At 45.1% G+C, this 18432-nt stretch overlaps 1 protein-coding gene across 3 annotated transcripts in view; it reads right to left on the bottom strand.

The window, feature by feature from the left end:
* The window catches only part of PPP1R9A (protein phosphatase 1 regulatory subunit 9A), a 119872-nt gene that overhangs the window by 18351 nt on the left and 83089 nt on the right, over positions 1 to 18432 (bottom strand). For all 3 annotated transcript variants that reach the window (XM_086467834.1, XM_086467835.1, XM_086467836.1), the window contains exons 5-10: positions 14850 to 14985; positions 10103 to 10258; positions 4525 to 4578; positions 1988 to 2217; positions 480 to 576; positions 202 to 373 (exon numbers count right to left, since the gene is read on the bottom strand). In XM_086467834.1, coding sequence (XP_086323960.1) covers positions 202 to 373; positions 480 to 576; positions 1988 to 2217; positions 4525 to 4578; positions 10103 to 10258; positions 14850 to 14985 — 845 coding nt within the window. The remainder of the gene's footprint in view (positions 1 to 201; positions 374 to 479; positions 577 to 1987; positions 2218 to 4524; positions 4579 to 10102; positions 10259 to 14849; positions 14986 to 18432) is intronic.

Here is an 18432-nt window from a genome sequence, read left to right as displayed (position 1 = left end):
TTACGAACCTACATTGTACAGCTGTTCTGGGACTCTATATTGACACTATTTGGTACAACCTGACACAGCCGTCGTCAGATACTGAATTTCAGAAAAATAACATCATCTCTCTGCATTATTAACTGTTTCTTTCAAATCCTAAATGATAACCATGCCATTTACACATGCACTAACAGGAACTATGGTTTGGTTCAAACAAACCTTGACTTAAGCCATCCAGGCAGGACACTTGCTTAGTATCTAGGTTTTCCACTGGATCTCCTCTAGAAACTTCTCCAAACGATGTCTGCCTTTCAAAAATGTTGTTGTTATTGTTAACCTGGCTCCCATTTTGCTTCATTAGCCTGAAAACTTCTGCTTCCAAGTCTCGTATCTGAAAGAAATCCAACACAGTGTTTCCCATAACATCTATCAGATACGGGGTTCTCCCAGAATATCAGACAGAACTGTCTCCAAACAGGAGAGCAAACACTACTCACACGAGCCTGTAAGCCCTGAACCTCTGCAAGGTGTGCTTTCTCCAGATCTTCAATTTTCTTCCGTTCAGCTTCCTGGCGTTTGATGAAATCAAGTTCTCTTAGGGAAAAAAACATGCGTTTGCTGTCATCAGAGCAATCCCATTCAAACAGAAAATAAAACGTTCTGATAGATCTTAAGCTACACATCAGAAAAACCTGTCCGTATCAAGTAACCTCTTACTAACCCAGTGAGAGGTATGAAACTGCAATTAGGACAAACCCCTGAACAATCACTTGGTCTAAGCGAATAGGCTAGGTGAAGACTTTTTATGTACGAAAGAGGAATTTATCTGAAAAAAACCCCACCACCTCAGTTGTTCCAACTGATAAGCTAAACAGTTAAATCAAACCCATTTTTTCATAATCTGTATTTACAGTGAACGCAGCGTCACCTGAGTTTAGGCTCTGTTCTGCTGCAGGAAGCAGAGCAAAATCTGTTTGCCAGCGTCTGACCGCACTCCTGCGCAGAAGGGACCTCCCTGCTTCCCAGGTACAGCTCTGGCTTTCTACTAAGCTAGAAGGAAATCTGTCAGGTGGTTGTAGGAGTCTGAGAGAGTGAAAAACGACTGACTAGATCTTTTACTAATGCAAAGCAGAACAACAACAGAAAGGCTATCCAAGCTCATTCTAGCTTTTTCCCTATTTCTTTTTATTTTGAAAATCAAAGATGTTTGCGATGGAAAGCGCACAAGATGCAGCTAGTTCTGAACAGTGAGGACATTCCACGATGGGTAACGACATTCTGACTATCTACAGCCCTTTTTAATGGGGCAGCACATTCACTTCTGCACTCCCACTTGTCACTTGACATTGCTGCATGTTTTTGAGTGTTCTTCTTTAAATGAGTGTATTTCATCAGAAAATTAAAAAGTTGCTGCAAAAAAAAAAGAAATCTGGGGCAATGGAAGCTGTTATCGAAATGTAAGATGTTATTATTCTTGCTAGCCACCACAGGAACAAAGGGGCCAGGTAACCACCAGTTAGCTCAACTCAGCTCAAACATTCTTGGCATCTACGAGAAGAAGAAAAATAAAATGTAAAATGTAACAAAACAATTTGCTTTTTGACGCTGCATTAGTACACGGCAGGAGTGAATCCAGCCGACACAATACCAATGCAAACTGCTGCAAACCTTGCTAACCAAGGGCCCCGCTGCGGGTACTCTTGGTTGTTCGCAGTCACGTTGAGTTTTTTAGTAATTCTGAAACATTCCAACCTGGAACACTACAGATGAAGTCTTTATTTAGGTATAGTGTGATTTTTCAACAATACTAAACTAGTACTTGAACACTACGAACAGTTTGCCATAATAAAAAGCCCGTGTTTTTCATGAAAAAAAAAAAAAAAAGGTGAAAAACAGTGTTTACCTTACAGGTGTTTAATAGTGGGTTTCACATTTCAAAACAGATCACATACATGTTTCCTATCTGGCCACTAAGGCATTTGCTGAGCCTGGCGTAGCTGCTTACTTTTGCTGAAAATCCTTGATTAATTTCTTTGCCTTGTTATATTTCTTCTCCAGAGCCTGATACTGGCTTTGCGTCTCCTTGAGGTGCTCATTCACCGTGTGACACAGGGTTTGTGCCTCAATCCAGTAACTCTCTAATTTCATCATCCTTTCCTTATTCTCCTCAATGTTCTGCTGGAGTTGGGTCTTCTCCAATTCCCACCTCACCTTCTCATTCTCGGCAGCCTGCAGCTGAACACAAGAGGGGAGATGCAGCCAGCAAAAAGCTGCAGTGCAGCCTCATAGCTCGGGATTAATCCAAACAACACGAACAGCGAAAACCAGCGAGTTAGCAACTACAGTCGTAACAAGCTAGCAGTGAGAAGAGCATTCCCGGACAAAGAAAACAGGCTGATACATACATTAACCTCCTCCAAAAACAGAGCAGAGCCTTCGCTCGGCGTCCCAGCGCAGGCTCTGTGCCTCCCTGGGTTACACTAACGCACCTTAACGACGGCAACAGCGGAGTTCAGGCAAACTGCAGGGTTCACAGTCGGCACCGGGGATGCGTGTTGCTCTATGCATGTGGCTCGGGTGCTATAAAGCATTCGAGCGCCTCCACTAAACAATGACATTTCTTATTTTGGGGGGGAATCTGATTTCCAGGTTCTGTATTTGATTTAAGAACAATTCAGAAAACAATGGGAAAAAAGCCAATTGCATCTAATCTATCTATCTGCTTTTTTACCCGAATTAGAAATTCTATTGAATTCTTACAATGTCTGTTTTCATGTCATAATCTCGCTCAATCTAGAAAGCTGAACAAAAGAGGTTGGAGCATAATTCAAAATCCAACATCAGGTCGTAACCTGGAATCTTTTTTCATTTCAGCAAGCACAGAGTTTTGGGTCCAACACTGAAACTACGCAGGAACCACCACGAGGACAAAGGGAACCCGTTATAAACACATTACTCTTGTTTTCTTTGGAGTGGCTCAGCGAGTCGTAAGGAGCCGAGGTGAAAAGGAAAACCTGCCCTTGCCGTTGAGGACTGCAGCGCTAATTCCGCCGAACGCCCCAGCGCCGCTTCCCTCTGGGGCCAGCGCAGCCCCGCTCCTCGTGCCGCTGTCTGCCACCAGTGAAACCCAACGACTTTTTCCAAGCGACCTCAAAAAAGTCTGAATTTTACTGCGGAGCTTGTAAGAAACACTGTCTCCTTGGCTCGCTTTGCTGTCAGATTTCATTCCTCTGCCAGGCTGCCCGCCCCCCAGCGAAGGTGCTGCAGTCCCAGCGCTGGGTGCTGGCTAAGGGCAGGGTGGCTCAGCAGCGTGTGGGCATTTTAGCTCCCAGAACGTACAGAAACCAAAAAAAAAGCCTCAACATCGCTGTTCACTCGTCGAGAGCGTTTCGTTCACCCTCGGCAGTTCTGCTGGCATCACCGGTGACACACGCAAAGACAAAACCTGCTGTCGGCAATGCCCCTCACCCAGCTCGGCTGCCAACCCCGGGCACGGGGCTCCCACCCCGCGGGCACAGCCACCCGAACGGTGCCCGTGGGTCAACGCTCCCACCCCCGCAGCGCTGCCATCGAGTAACGGGGCTCGGCACGGCCCCGATGGCCAGACTGGGACTGGGGAGCGGAGGAGAAGCGATTCCTGCCTCTCTAACTGGAGAACTGTCGCACTTGGAATTTGCTTTTAACCATAATTTATGCAGACTTGATAAACACTGTGCAAAACTGACGGTGAGCACAAACGTTGCTAGAAAGAAATAATAATCTAAAATCTTTTTCTCAAGTACAATTTTCTCTTGCTCTTCTTTTTACTTCCTTTATAACGTACTCAAATTCAAGGAGAAGGATGTCATTATAAAGCCTAATATGACTCAACAACTGATTTATCAGTTGACTTCCCATAAAGGTTATCCTAGTACAAAAAATACAATTCCTCTCTATTGCTATTGCAAATTCTATCTAATAATTAGCAACCGACTGTGAGATAACGTTTTCGGTTAAACTGGTAAGCTTTTTCCTTTCTAGAGTATCTTTTAAAGAGAACTGCAACAACATGAAACAGCACTTTTTCTTCTGTATATAAAAAGTATTTCCTACTAAATACCTCTAAAGAAATCAGTTTTGGTTTTTTTAATGCCAAAAAAAGGCAACTAGCATAAACATGATATTTCAACATCACTAGTAAATAAAAAGCTACAAACTTAGATTTGAATATTCCATCCAAATATAATTTAAAAACCTGAGAAAATGCATTAGAATTGTAAAACTAGAGATCTGCCATTTAGTCATTATGATACCCCTTAAAATGTATGTTTAATTGAAGCTACGTAAGTTGGCAGTTTCTCTTAATAGCAGCACTTAAGATTTTACTTGAAACTTTGAATAGAGCATATACACCAAGACGAGATTTAGCTGAGCCCCTGTGCTTCTTAATCAGCCTTTAATAAGGAGGTTGACTTCTCCACCCACATAAAGATACATGTCTTCAGATCTGAGCTCGTATGAGAGGAAAAAACCAGCGTGTATGAACCGTATATTGATTCTTACCTTAGTCTTCAGCTTCTGAATTTCAGCTTCTGTAACTGCATGTTTGATTTGCAACTAAAATTGAAAATATAAACAAGTGAAGTCACAGAGAGTCCTCCAGTATTTTTAAAGCCTGTGCCGCCCGTTGAATACCTTATTACACAGCAGAAGGCCTTGAAGAGTGCTGCAGTGCAGTAGATTGTAAATTAAAATGTCTAGCTTGCAAAATGACTCAGTCTGTGCAACCTAATTAAAGATAGGATGCCGTCTAACCACTCATAATTTCAAATCAGAACATCCAATCTGTTTAGCAAAACCAAATGTCTTATGCTTAAAAAAAAAAAAGAAAAAAAAAAAAGATGTTACCCTGCTGGGCTTTGCTCTCCTCTGATGTGAACGTGAAATACGTCCCAGTGCTGTCAGGAAGTCCCACGGCACTGATTAAAGCAGGCGCGTTACAAACAAGCAAATATGGAAATAAGTGATTTAACAACTCCAGAAGTCAGGGAAACCTTGAGGGAAGATTCCACACGTTTATTTCATGGAAGAAAGGTGAACTGACGCTACCCTTCTCCACCATTAGCTGGAGTTCCTCGGCTCAGGCCAGCTCACCCCGACCGGGAGCAGCTGGAGGGCTCCCAGCAAAGCAGGGAAGGGCTCTCCAGCCGCGGGCGCCCGTGGGGAGGTGCCCAGCCCAGGCAGCGTGCCCAAGGCCGTCCCCTCACCAAGGAAAGGGTCGGTGCTGGGGACCGGGCACCCACCTGCACACACACCTACAGGGGGATTCCTTTGGGACTGGTCTGATCCTGCGGCGTGACTCCTCGTGAGCTCTTTGGGTGCACTGGGCCGTGCCCTCAAGTTAGTCTCACCCCGAAGACCTGCTCTCCACAGGCTCCAAGAACACTCGGAAATACAGATCGAACCACAGCCTCAACGACCCGCGTCCAAACGGGAACGACCCCGCACACGCGCCCAACGCTGATCCGCGCCCCATCCCCTGCCGCGCTGTTACTGCCACAGACCAGCTCCCGACGGGCCCCAGAACCTCCAGCCTAAGGCACTGCTGGGGTGGAACCAGTGACCTGTGTGTGCTGGGAACGACGGAGGGCAGGGGCGAGACCTGCATTACAGCCTGAGCGGGCCCCGCACGGGAGATGAAGCCTTCGTCCATTATTTATGAGAACCAGGAACAGCGAAGGAAAGGCATGTTTTACACGGGGGCTGCTTCTCTTACAGGACTAACGGGAGCCTTTGGGAACAGTTTATGCCGAGCTAATGGAGTACCTGAGGGAGTTGTACTGAACCAGAAATTATCATCGCTGGTGAAGCACTGGCTACGCTCTCGGAGACCAGGCTGTTAGTAAAAAAATGTACAAATAATTCAAAAGAGAAGTTCTTCTGGAGGAGAGGAGTGATTTTCAAAACCACAGGAGCCATCCCAGAGCTGACTGGTACAAGTACCTCTGAGCAAGGCCGAGCTGCTTTTGAAATTCCCTTTTCATGGAGCCTCCTGAGCGCTCCTCTTGTGGCATAGGGAATGCAGGCTCTCACATGCCTTAACTGCTCCGGTGAACAAACCTAGACCTTTCTGGTGGAGAACTGCTGAGTTTATGCTGGAAGGAATAAAGCAGGCACTGATGCAACCAGTTCCACCTGAGGAGCAGTTCAGGAATCTTCCTTCCACCGCTCCTTTCTTGGTGTCTGTCTCCAGAGGAGAGTGCAACGCTCCTCGTCCCCGGGGCCATCTGCTACTGACGCTCCCTTTTTGACCTTGCAGGGAAAAGCGCTGCAAATTCTCAAGTGCTCAGCGAGAGCAGACACAAACTTCCCCTCAAATGAAACCAGGCACTGAGTACAGCAGCTTGCAGAAAGACTTGAAGCGAGGAGGCACGCCAGGCACCCCGCGGGGTGAGAGCGGAGGGCCCCGAGCACGCAGGTCACACGGGGCTCCCGAGGAAGCGCCACACCAGAGCAGGGCTACTGGTGCGAGAGGGAGACACACCAGTGCAGCTGGGAACAGGGCACTCGGCAGCCCTGGAGCTGGGGTTCGCGGCAAGCGGTGGCCAGTGGTGCCACCCCATCCAGCAGACCAGGAACCCAGGAAGGGTCTGTACCTTCTGGAGACTCTACATAGTCGAGGACACCAAGGAGATACTTTAATCAGCATCTGCGGGAGGTTACGTGCAATTTTTGAGCTCGCCCAGTCCAACCTCCGATCTGCAGTTTTCAGAGACTGAGAAACTGTTTTTTCTCATCGCTCCGTTCCTGTTAGTAGCGAAAAATGATGAAAGAACCACCTCAAAACGTTATGGTGTTTCTAAAGTGCCCAGGCCTTTGCTGAGTTCTGCTCCCCCATTGTTCTGGAGTGAGATAAAATCAGGGGAAGGATGGATGAGCCAGACTCTGCCCTTTGCAGAGTTAATGATGAAATCAAAAAGCCACGACTCAAAGCCTTAGGCTACCTGCTTACAGTCCATTCCCATCTCTCCTAAAGCCCCGCAAGCCCATAAGCAGCACTTAGACAGGTTATTATTACATACAAATAAACTCCAAATTGTTGCATAAATGACAATCTGCTCAGGTACAGATGGTTTTAACAGTTATTTTTGTACTCTCTGTTATTAAGTCAAAAGAAAAAGAACACTGAGCAGCCAGTCAGCTCATTGAATCAGTACATGGTACAGCAGGTCCCACTGAGGCAGAAGAAAAAAGACACTTTCCTGCCGAACAGACAAATGTGTGGCTGGACATCTACTTCTTCCTTTGCTTCTTTTTTTTTTTTTAAGAACTAATTATGCTTGCAGAATAGATGAGAAATACTAACACATTCTTAGGTTAGACTGAACAACAGGCAAGGTCAACTGTTTGGCAAGCAAATCTGGACTCCATAGTTAAAAATTTTTAAGCAAGTTTACTAGCAAGGGAGCAGAAATTCCTTATCCATGTCCCATATAATGCCAGAAAAATTCTTGGCAGATACTATTTTGTATTTTCACATTTTCTAAGTCAACACAAAACTTTGAAGGCTTCATTTAAACAAAGACATTTTGAATAATTTTTGGCACATTTCCTTTTCAAAGACGTCTTGAAAAGCTGATTAATTTTCTTCAAAACAACGCGACTTTTTATAAAAAATAAGATAGAAAATGGACTGAAATAATCAAAGACCGAAGAAGGTAGAATGGGATGAAAAGCTAGCAAATGTAATGTTAAAATATCCAGAGTACACTGGGAAAGAAAGAACATGATGGAATCTCCTAATCTCCATGACCATGTTTATATCATCATAATATATTTTTTGCATATAATAATATTCCTATGTTTCATTACGACATGAAGTGTAACACCTAATTCTTACATTAGATGTCCCTTCTCCCTACAGATCTTGTCTCTCTTCAACCACCACAGCTCAAATAAAGCTTCTAGCTCTTTCTCTCAAAGCAGTGAAGGAAAATCAGTCCCTTTTTTCCTGTTTTACAGCCAGGAAAACAAGCCTTGCAGAAGCAGAATGATTCACCGAGGAATGCCCATCTCTCTTCTGGCTTTCATTCCAAACGCAAGGCATTTCAAGTCACAGTGCTCCCAGAGTACGGGAGCACATTTTTCATTGCAAAGACTGAATTAAACTAATTAGGTCAAACTATTATGCTTAAAGATTATGTCCAACCCACTTGTTTAATACTTTCATTAATCTCTGGAGTGAGAACAAGAAAGAACAGTTATTCTTTAAATACAATTCCAGAAAACACTGTGTGGGCTTGTGCAGCGTGATCGTGAACAAGTCCTCTAGTGTTGAAAGAATTCAGGGCAAATACCAAGAAAAATACACGGGCTCAGTCTGCAGCAGCCCACAAATCGCAGCTGTGTGCTGCTCAATGCCATCAGTGGGACAAAAGTGGCACGCTCCTCACCGCGGTGATGGCGTGGGCTGGTGAAAGAGAGCACTTAATGCTTTCTCCTCAGGCCCTCGTCTGCACTTGCACTGGAGGACCCCAAAGTCCCTTCATCTCATCTCCTCTACACCAGCGTTCTGAGGCCATCACATCAGAGAGGTCTGCAAACAGCCTCGGATCAGTTTGGACAGGCTCAAGCACGGCAATAGGATGGAAACCACACTCCAGCCTCGTTTTACAGGTGATTGACTCAAAGGTCAGTGTCTTGCCTGTCACTGAATCTGTGCTTTGAATCACAGGCTCTTTAGGTTGGAAAAGACCTCCAAGACCATCGAGTCCAACCAACCCAACACCACCGTGCCCACTGAACTGCACACCAGCCTCGGTACACCGGCACCGTCGGAACGGTAGCACGTGCCCACCGCTTCAAGGAAGTATCACCATACACGACGCAAAGTATTAGAAAAAAAAAGTAAACTGTTCTGCTAATTTGCACAAAAGCCTGGAACTTGAAACATAAGAGTGAGAGAATTATCTTTTAAGTAAAGTAAAAAACTCTCAGGAAACAACGGTGAGTAACCGTGGTGACCCAAGGGCTGCAAAGGGCACCAGCAGAAAAGGGGAAGACCGGCGGCTCACTGACCGGTTACGTTCCATCCGCCGCTCTCCCTAGAGAGCAGTACCAACACGTACTCATAGAAGAGAAGGTATCTGGTTTGACTGGGGGGAAGGGGAGAGGACAGGGGAAGAAGGGTAAAAGGGAGCCTCTGTATTTTCAAACTCCTTTCTGGGCCCAGGTTCTGCTGCTCAAACCTCCTATGAGGTTCTGGCTGCTTTCACCCCTTCCGTCTTCCCGTACGTAAAAAGAAAAATGTTCTTTATTGTCATCACTCAGCCCGCTACTGTGGGCTTAGATAAATCCAATTGGTTCATGCCTTTATCTGCATCAGAATTCAGGAAAGCTCAGAAACAAACCACATCAAAAGCACAACCTAAAATACAGAAGAAACACCTCTCAGTACCTCGGCAGGTTAAATTACACGAATTCAATGACCGCAGTGAACACCACTGATTCAAGCCCCAGCCAGAACCAGCGGATGGTACATAAACCCTGTAACCACAGAGTCTGGTAAAACACCAGCTTGAAACACGCCTGCTTCCCCGACACGGCACCTTTCTAAACCCCTGCCCAACCATGACACTGCTGTACGCTGACAAGCCGCCGCGGTATGGCACAGGATGAGCTCCACACGTCCCTTGTCACTGCAATTCAGCCTTTGCTGCTTCGTTTTCCTGATTGCTTTTGGCTGGAATCTTACCCAAAAAACCCAAACCAAAAAACCCACCACAGCACCACCACCACCACAAGCCCCAAACCCTCCCACCAGCAATCTGCTAGTAATGAGTTAACTTGTACTTTGTCTTCCTGGTCAAAAAACGTAAACTAAGTACCGAGGCAGAATAACTTCTGGCTGAAAACGGATAAATTACCGTCCGTCAATGCAACAGTCACCTGAAAGCTGACGCTAAAAACGCCGAGGAACAGTTCAGCCTCCTCTAAGCAGAACCTTTTGTTATTCAGAAGTAACGAGCATACAAACAGCTAGAAATCAACTCTAGTTTTCAAGAGAAAAAACAAGCATCAAGGTAACCAGAAATCTAATTTCAGTGAGATATTTCAGGAGTAATTCTGATGCGCAGCTTACCTCTTTGAATTTGTGGGCAAGCTTGCTGGTGTCCACGTCACTGGGGGAGAACATGTCATCGTTTTCAGGGAGATCGAACACTTCAATAGCCATGTCACCTCCGGGAAGGATGGGTCCCATGTCTTCATCTTCTTCATCTGTAGCATATTCCCCTGTCTTAATTTTACAGCATTTAAGAAATTCCAGTTATCCTCTCATTAGGCAGAGACTGTTTAAAGAGTAATGAAGCTGCTGTGCAAACACAGCATACTGCATACAAAAAAGTTTATCTTTTCCTTTAGCTATAATCCCAGCACTTATGAATTCTACCAGACAAAACAGAGCTCCACAGTAGTATTTCAGAACACTGAGAGGAGAAAACAGTGTCTTAAGTACTAATAATTCAGCGCTTAAGCATCACTGCCTCTATATTTCAATGGTTTTCATCCTTTTCCAAGTGAGGCCTCTTTTCCACAGGAAGACCTCTCCAAATTTATCTCAGATTCAACAAGGAATCTTTTCCAAAGAGAAATAAAAGCAGAATAGGACCGACAGGATCTTGATTGGTCCTTTGTAAGGTGTCTGGAGGAAGCAATTCTCCACCGATATTCCATGTTGAATGTGAAAATCCATTGGTTTGTTCTTTATAGACAAGTGAATGATAGAAAAGTCACACCCACATAGAAACCCAACAGCAGGAAAAAGAAACTGAGTGTCAGAGACAAGCGCAGAGACTGAAGCCAAGAGTTCTCTGAATCTTCACCCTGAATAAGGAGCTGCTGCTAGCTAGCTTTGAACACAAAATGCGGGTGTTTCTTGGGCTGGGAAACCTCGAGAGGGGAACAATTTGCTCACAAAACAGAATTTTAAACAGTCATAAGCTACAATCATCACCTCAAGATTAAGCCAGATAAAACAGTAATGCCAAAACGAAAGAGCTCGCAGTATTAAATCCCAAGCTGCCGCGGCAGCCGTTGGCACAGACACCTCTGCTCGGCTCTCCCCACGCCTGCGGCGGCTGGGTACCGCTTCGCTGGCGCTCCCTCCGGCAGCCGGGCTGCATCCCGCGGGATGGCGCCCAGCCTGCCGGCTCTGCCAGCGGCTCTGCAAGCGCGTGAGAAGGCAAACGCTTCCCCAGGGCCACGTCTGGATTTATACAGCCTGGGACTCGGTAACCGCCTGGAAAAGGAAGGGCTGCAGGCCTCCTCAAGTTTACACATTAATAACACCAAACCCTTGACAGAACGACTCGAGGTTTTGTTCATGAGCTTTCAGTTCCTGAGATGAAGGCACACGGTACTATTAGCAGAAGTTTATTCCCAGTAGGGCTAGGATTATCTCTTAGTGTCGGTTTTTGTCAAAAGAACTTTCCAAAACAGGTAAGAACTCAGATGCCCGAACAACAGGTCGGATCTCAACTCCCGACCTTAATTTAGTCTCCCAGCTGTTGATTAGGCTGCTGTAAACCTCTCTCAATGAAAAGGCAGTGCGTGGAAGCACCTGAAGTCCAGGTGCCCAAGTGCACACGGACAGAAAAAATACATGTATGCGTCCAACACCAGGGTGAGCCACTTGCAATGCAACATCACCACTTCTTGGATAAACAGCACAGAGAATCCCAGAATGGTTTGCGCTGGACGGGACCTCAGAGATCACGAAAAGTCGACACGCTCCTTTTTTAAAACCACTGAAGTTTTGAGAAACAAAGAAAGCCAAACCACACAGAAGGCATTTGGCAAAGTCTCCTGATGTTAAAAGAATGATCAAAAGGAACGAAAGTTCACCAAGATGCACGACCCATCCATACTGTTAATGCGAGCCACTTCTTAGGGGAGCTAACGCTGTCTCTGGAAATAGCTACGTATTCGCCAATGAAATAAACGTTAACCATTTACTTTACATTCTTTACATGGACTAAGGCTAAGAATGAACAAAAAAAGTTAACAGCTGATTTTGCTTCTTTTTTCCTTGTTTAAAGCAGAAGCAAAGAACACGCAATCCATCTCACTGGAGTCTTCAGGCGTGTCAGCATTGCAGCTCAACAAAACAAGACCCGAAATTCAGTTTATCATTCTGCAGGTCTAGATCTCACGGGCACACACAGATCATCTGTCACGCTGCACCCGCAGTAACTTCTGTTTCCAGTTGACTCCCCACGGCTGCGTGCAGCCACTGACCGAGCAGAAGGTGAGGCTGGAACTGCCCCGGCTTTCTCCAGGCGCGGTACCACCACTGCACACCCCGTCAGGGCGGCGAGAGGCAGAACCACTAACTCTGACATCCCAGCGAGATTTCAATGAAAAGAATTATTGTGGGGCCAAAATACTAACACAATCCATGTACCATCCACTCTGCTGTCGTTATCCCTGAAAAATCTGTGAAGTGATACACAACTACCATTTCTACATGAAACAACCACCTCGGCAGGTCCACCAGCAGTGGCAAGGAGATCTGTGCAGCGTGCAAAGGATTGTTAACTAGCAAACTCATGCCCGGTTTATGTAAAAAAATCAGATCTGGCTCAGCTACATGTGCATTTTAAAGGAATTTATTAATTGAATGCAAAATCCTGATTGTGTTTTCCAATTTTGGTAAAAGAATAAAGCAGATGAGTTTAGTTAAAACCAATTCCTCCAAAGACTTAAACTAAAAAGAAGTACTTCATACAAAAAGAAAAACAGAGACTAAGTTATAATGGGGAAAAATTCAAGAGCAGGCACTACTCTACCGGCCTCAGGAGCCGGACTGTTTGAAGAGGGACGTCAGGCAGCTTCGAAGGAACGCAACGGAAAATCCTGCTACAGATCGTACCCGAGTGTTGATGGGCACAGTCATTTTTGCTTCAATTACGCCAAAAGCGCTCATCAAAGCAAAGCACTGCTGCTTGCTCAGGTAAACAAGACAGCAGGGTGACACCAACCCATTACAGAACACAGCAATAAAAGGGGTTTCGCTTTCGTCTTCAAAAGAAAGGGATCACAACCACATGAAACGCAAACCACAGGTTCAAAAGAACCGATGTGCGCTTTAAGGACATGTATGTCACAAACTTCACAAAACACGCTTTCCCTGAAAAAACAATCTCTGCTGACTTTTGATTCCCATGAAGCTGCTGGCTGTTGTTCACACCCTGCGCCAGCAAGCTCGAGTGGGAAACAGCGTTTCACAAGCAGCAGCCGGGCCCGGACAGCAGCGGTTGTACGGCAGAGCAACAAAGCCCCGTGAGGCAGCAGTTACTGTGGCTGCCTGAGGTGCCCTGCAATGCACTTTGCTCTCTTAGCTGACAACAACGGTAACACTTTTTTACTCAATGGTCAATGAAAACTTACATGCCCTTGAAGGAGAATCTCAGACTCTTCAGCCTGTATTAGCGAGCAAAACTCACCCCTGCAAAAGACCCATTTCAGCAGCACCCAGGGCTTGAGCCTATCCCACCCACGGCCAGCGCTCCCCCTAGCAGCCGTGCCATTTCCCTCTCAGCTAACAGCATGAAATGATCTTTAGGAACATCAGCTGCAATTTCCCACTTTTAAAGGGAAACGTGTTGCTCCCGCCGTTTAACTGCCTTGCAAAGTCTTGACATGGGCCAACGCTCCCCAGCAGAAAGAAGGAGCAGCAGCAGCAGCCAGCACAACGCCGACAGACCTTCCCCAAGTCACCAGCCCAAAGGCTGCACCAAGCTACACCTCTTGTTTGCGCTGAAACTCTCCCACAACCAGGAAACACCATTCGAAGAACTATAAAAATAACTCAAGCCCACCTCTTCATGTGATTTTTGGGATGGTTTATACTTAATTGTTTGAAAAGAGCAAAGAAAAATATAATGGTAGGGTATCAATCATCGCTTTTACAGCAGTGCTTCCTATTAGTGATGTTGGAAAAACCATACTCTCTGCAAGATCTCGTTTAACAAATCTGTTCTTTTGGTGTTAGACATTCAAGCACATCGCAATGTTTTTCTTTCTGTGTGTATGTCAAGGTTTTCTTCAATGGTTCTAAAGTAAAGCCTTTTACCTTAACCCAGCACCTAACTGAGGGAGCAACACAGCCAGCAGTCTCTGAAAAAACTCTCCCGTTAATCTTTCCACGTATCTTGGTACTTAGGCATATCAGGAGTTTTAAGAGAACGGAAAGAAATTATGGAAAATTTACTCTACAAAGTTGATAGTTTCAAAACCTTTATAGCGGGACACTGGGCACTAACTGTGAACACCAATACACGCTTCAGACAACGCAGATTAACTCTCTGTCCTGTGGAATGTCTGTTCACACAGAAGATGCAGCAGTGTGTGGAGGAGGTGTCTTACCTGGAATGTTCAGCAAATTTCTTTATGTTCTTAATTCAGAACATTACATTCTTCCAGGAAAAAAAAAAAAAAAAAAGGTCTAAAACTTCCCCAACCCCTTAAAAGTTAGAAGGTGACTTCTACCAGTTTTCACAAAAACCTGCTGATTCAGTGCACGAGCGCACCAACTTTATTCCCCCATTTCAGAAAAGCACATGCCTTCAGAGGAGGGGCAATGATTACAGAAGCATGGACCCATTTGATATTTGCTCTTCTGGAACAAAACAAGTATTTTAAATCCACGCTGAAAAGCTTTCCAGTAACTCTGTTCTTCAAACAAGATTCATCATCAAAATCTGTAAAAATCAGCAGCAGAGGTAATGGGGAGGGCCTGAAGCTGACCTCTGAGAGACCGCTAAAGGGAAGGCATTAAGGACAGAACAGAGAACACGGGAACAGCGAAATGCCCGACGGTCTGCTACCTCATCGTCATCCGCGTCATACTGCGCGTAGTGCTGCTCCAGCAGCTCTCGCTGGCGCCGTTCTTGTTCTAGGGTCTGGCTGATCAGCTGCGCAACCTCGCTCACTTGGCCCGGTTTTTCCCGTCCGATTACAAACCTACACAAAACATCAGGGAAAAAATATTACTCCTACTGTTTTACCAAAGTTCTAGACTTTTAGCTGTGCCCTGTATAGAGGGCAGCCGCCTTCTCCAGAGACGGGTGGCTGGGACCGTTTGAGACGTGTTGGTGGTCGCCATTTCCCAGATGGGCACTGGGTGCAGGACGAGGAGCGATCAGACCATAGCGGCGGGGAAAGAAGCGACCACTAAAGCCAAATTTCAGTGAAAACCATTGTCTGAGTCTGAGCTTTACGGACACGGACCTAGCGCGGGGTGGTTTTTAGAGAACGTGTCCCCGCGGCCGGCGAGCAGAGCCGTCCCAGGAGCCCCGGGCGGCCTCACTTTGGGCAGCTCGTGCTGGCAGGGACAGGCGCCACAGCAGCTTCCCTCTCCACCCTGACTTAGGAGGCATTCCTGAGCTTTCACGCTTGCCTTCCTCCTGTCTGTAACACGGAATCTATCTCCACATCTGTAAATCTGACGGGCACAGCTATCTCCCTAACTTTAAGCCGTATTTGAACCGCCCCGTTGCTCCCGGGTGGCTCAGGCGCGTTCCTCTCCGCTGCCAGCCGCCGCTGAGGGCGGGCAGCGCACGGCTCCGGCTCCACGGAAGACGAGGGCAGTGCCTCTTTATCGGTTCATGCTTGCAAGATCGCTTCCCAATCCTGCCTCCAGCAACTGAAATTCAGAACTGGCCGGGATTGTAGCACTTTTTCTCAGCCCTAGCATAACGGTAATTAAGATATTTTGCTGTCTACAGTATTAATAATAAACACCCATTATACAGTACCAACACACTGTAAACTACTGAACAAAAGCACAATTTAAAGCTGTCAAGCTGAAGGAATATTTTCTTAGCAGGCTAGAAAGACAATTAGGTAATTACAGGTGAAAAAAGCATTATGCGGAGCTGAACAGCACAACCGGGTGACACTGAGATACTGCACATGGTGAATTATTTGTTTCCACAACATTTGGCTCAGATGATGAATTAAAGTTATTACTGGCATGAGAGGCAGAAACGTGCGTTATATCCCATGCACGAAAATGATTGTCCTTAGCGCTGCCTATCACCGTTCAAGTCGTTTGGGATTTGGCATCTGTGGTTGAGCAACCTCCCAGGAGTGGATGACCCCGAGTCCCCTTCCCATGCCAAAGAATGCGTCAGCCTTTATGAAGTCAGGCGCTACAGACAGGAACACAATTTGGAGATTATTGCAGCAGCACCAAAATATCCGAGACAGTCATTACTTCCAAAAGGAAGAGAAAGGTGAGGATGCGTGACTCCATTTGGAATAACGACATGAGGTGCTCTGAAAAGGACTTGCAAGAAAGTGTCTTAGCTCAAAAGCATTCACAGAAAATACAGCAGAAACTAGAACAAAATCAAGGGAAGAACATCAGCATTTTAATCCCGATCAAAACAGATCCCGGTCTGGCACTCGTATCCTACTGTTACAAAATATGACATTGGTTCTTGGGAATGATAAGACCTTGCGCTGAAAGAAGAATGTTTCTTCACGGCCCCTGTACTTCATCTGTTCTGCGTACTGACTCACAGGCGCAGCCTGTTTCCTCTGAATTTTAATTTTAGAGCCAAGTATTACAAAGACTAAACCAGCCATGATTTCAGTCTCAACTGGGAGAAACAATGAACTTTTGATATTACTAATTGAAGTAAAAAGGGATCCAACCCCTATTTGCTACGTATTCGTCTTCTTCACTGTAAGAACAAATTAAAAGAAAATACGGAAAAAACCCTCTTTTACTTTAAACAACCATTTTAAGCAACAATACACGTGAGCATCTTATTCACACCGAGTGGAGAGAGCACCACGTTTGCAAACAGGCGCGGGGGGAGATGACCGATGTGGCGAGTTATGGAAGCACACGCAGTGATGCAAATAGCGTACTCCCCCCTGCCCTCTGCCTCACACCGCACCTCCCTTGGAAAACAAGACCCTTGAAATACTTCATACAACCATTTCTGTGTGCTGAGAACCTAGACCAGACAACACGTAACGCTTCTGAAGGCTGCTATCTCCTGATTATTTGACACATCAGACTCTAATGCAGAAACACTTCCACACAGACAAACAAGTTTAGGTACGACATAAAAATGTAAAAGCTTATTAACCGAATTTTTCTTCTCGTGCCAAAGCCACTCAGTTTATAGCGACGTGACTTTCAAGGCTTGAATCACATGTCAAAATGAAGTTCCTCAATGACACCTGGAGCTGTTAGATGATACATGAATAAAAGCTTCAAAGCAATGACAAAGTTTTAAGCAAATGTTTTCCAAAACAGAAATACGCAAGGAAGGTTTTATCTTCCTGCAATTTACTGCTTTAAAGTGAGACATTTCCAAAGTGCCTGAAAATAAATGTTTAGAAGCATTCGGTCTATGACTGATGGCAGTTCTAGATGAAGAATCGTACACTTGTAAAATGGAATACTACGCTGCCAACAATTACAGTTTCTACAAACTAAACCAAACCTCTTCTCACGTTACAATCCATGACCTCAAGAATACCATGTCGCATATAATTCTATTTAACTTGTCACTAAAATAAGCCATAAATTATAAATTTATGATTTATAGAGAGATGAATAACTATTTCTCTCTTAGAAAACCACAAAGCAAAGGCAGTTATTAAAATGCTAAGCCTGAATTAGATCTTTACGCCCAGAATGGCTTTAAATACAAGAACTATCATAATCTGAAGTGTTTAAATATGAAAAAGAGACATAAGGTTGTGAATCACTGACCAGAAAATTAGTCACTGAACCATAATATGCACAGTTCAATGAAGTGGCTAATTATGTTTTTCATATCACTCTGGCTCACCAAAATTAAGCTCAGGCATTTCAGACTTGATTAATTAGTCTCAAGGGCCAAAAGTACTATAACAAAGAACTGTAAATTCTATCAGCAATAATATATTTAAGAAGCTGGTTATGTTTCTGGATATGAGACAAATGAGGGCTTCAAAGCCTTTAAATCTCATCACAATAACAGTCCCCATAATTATTAACACCAGCAACTGCAAAATGAAACCCAGCGAGTCTGTGACGCTGCACTACAAGCCATCACGGTACTAAATCTGATTATTTATTAGGCCATTACTGACTATTTCTGATGTCCATGAAAAAGGAAGAGCGAGGAGAGAACGTCACAGAGAAGCAGGGCATGAACTGACCTTGATATTCAGAGTTACACACAACCTGGCTGAATTACCGCTGTGACGTGTTCTCTGTGGTTGTGCTTCAAATAAACAGGGACAGAGTCAGGGAAATAATTAGTGTTTGACTCTGTCTTGGATTTAAGAAGATCTGAAAGAATACAGTATGTGGAGAAACTGAAAATTAAACTACAGCGATGGTGGCTGAGAGGAGCATTCTGCTGAAATTGGCAGCAACTCCTACACCTCCTGCACTCCAGC

Source organism: Leptosomus discolor, chromosome 7 (genome assembly GCF_034619465.1).
Source record: "Leptosomus discolor isolate bLepDis1 chromosome 7, bLepDis1.hap2, whole genome shotgun sequence".
Lineage (NCBI taxonomy): Eukaryota > Metazoa > Chordata > Aves > Leptosomiformes > Leptosomidae > Leptosomus > Leptosomus discolor.
This window is presented reverse-complemented; position numbering and strand designations above follow the sequence as displayed.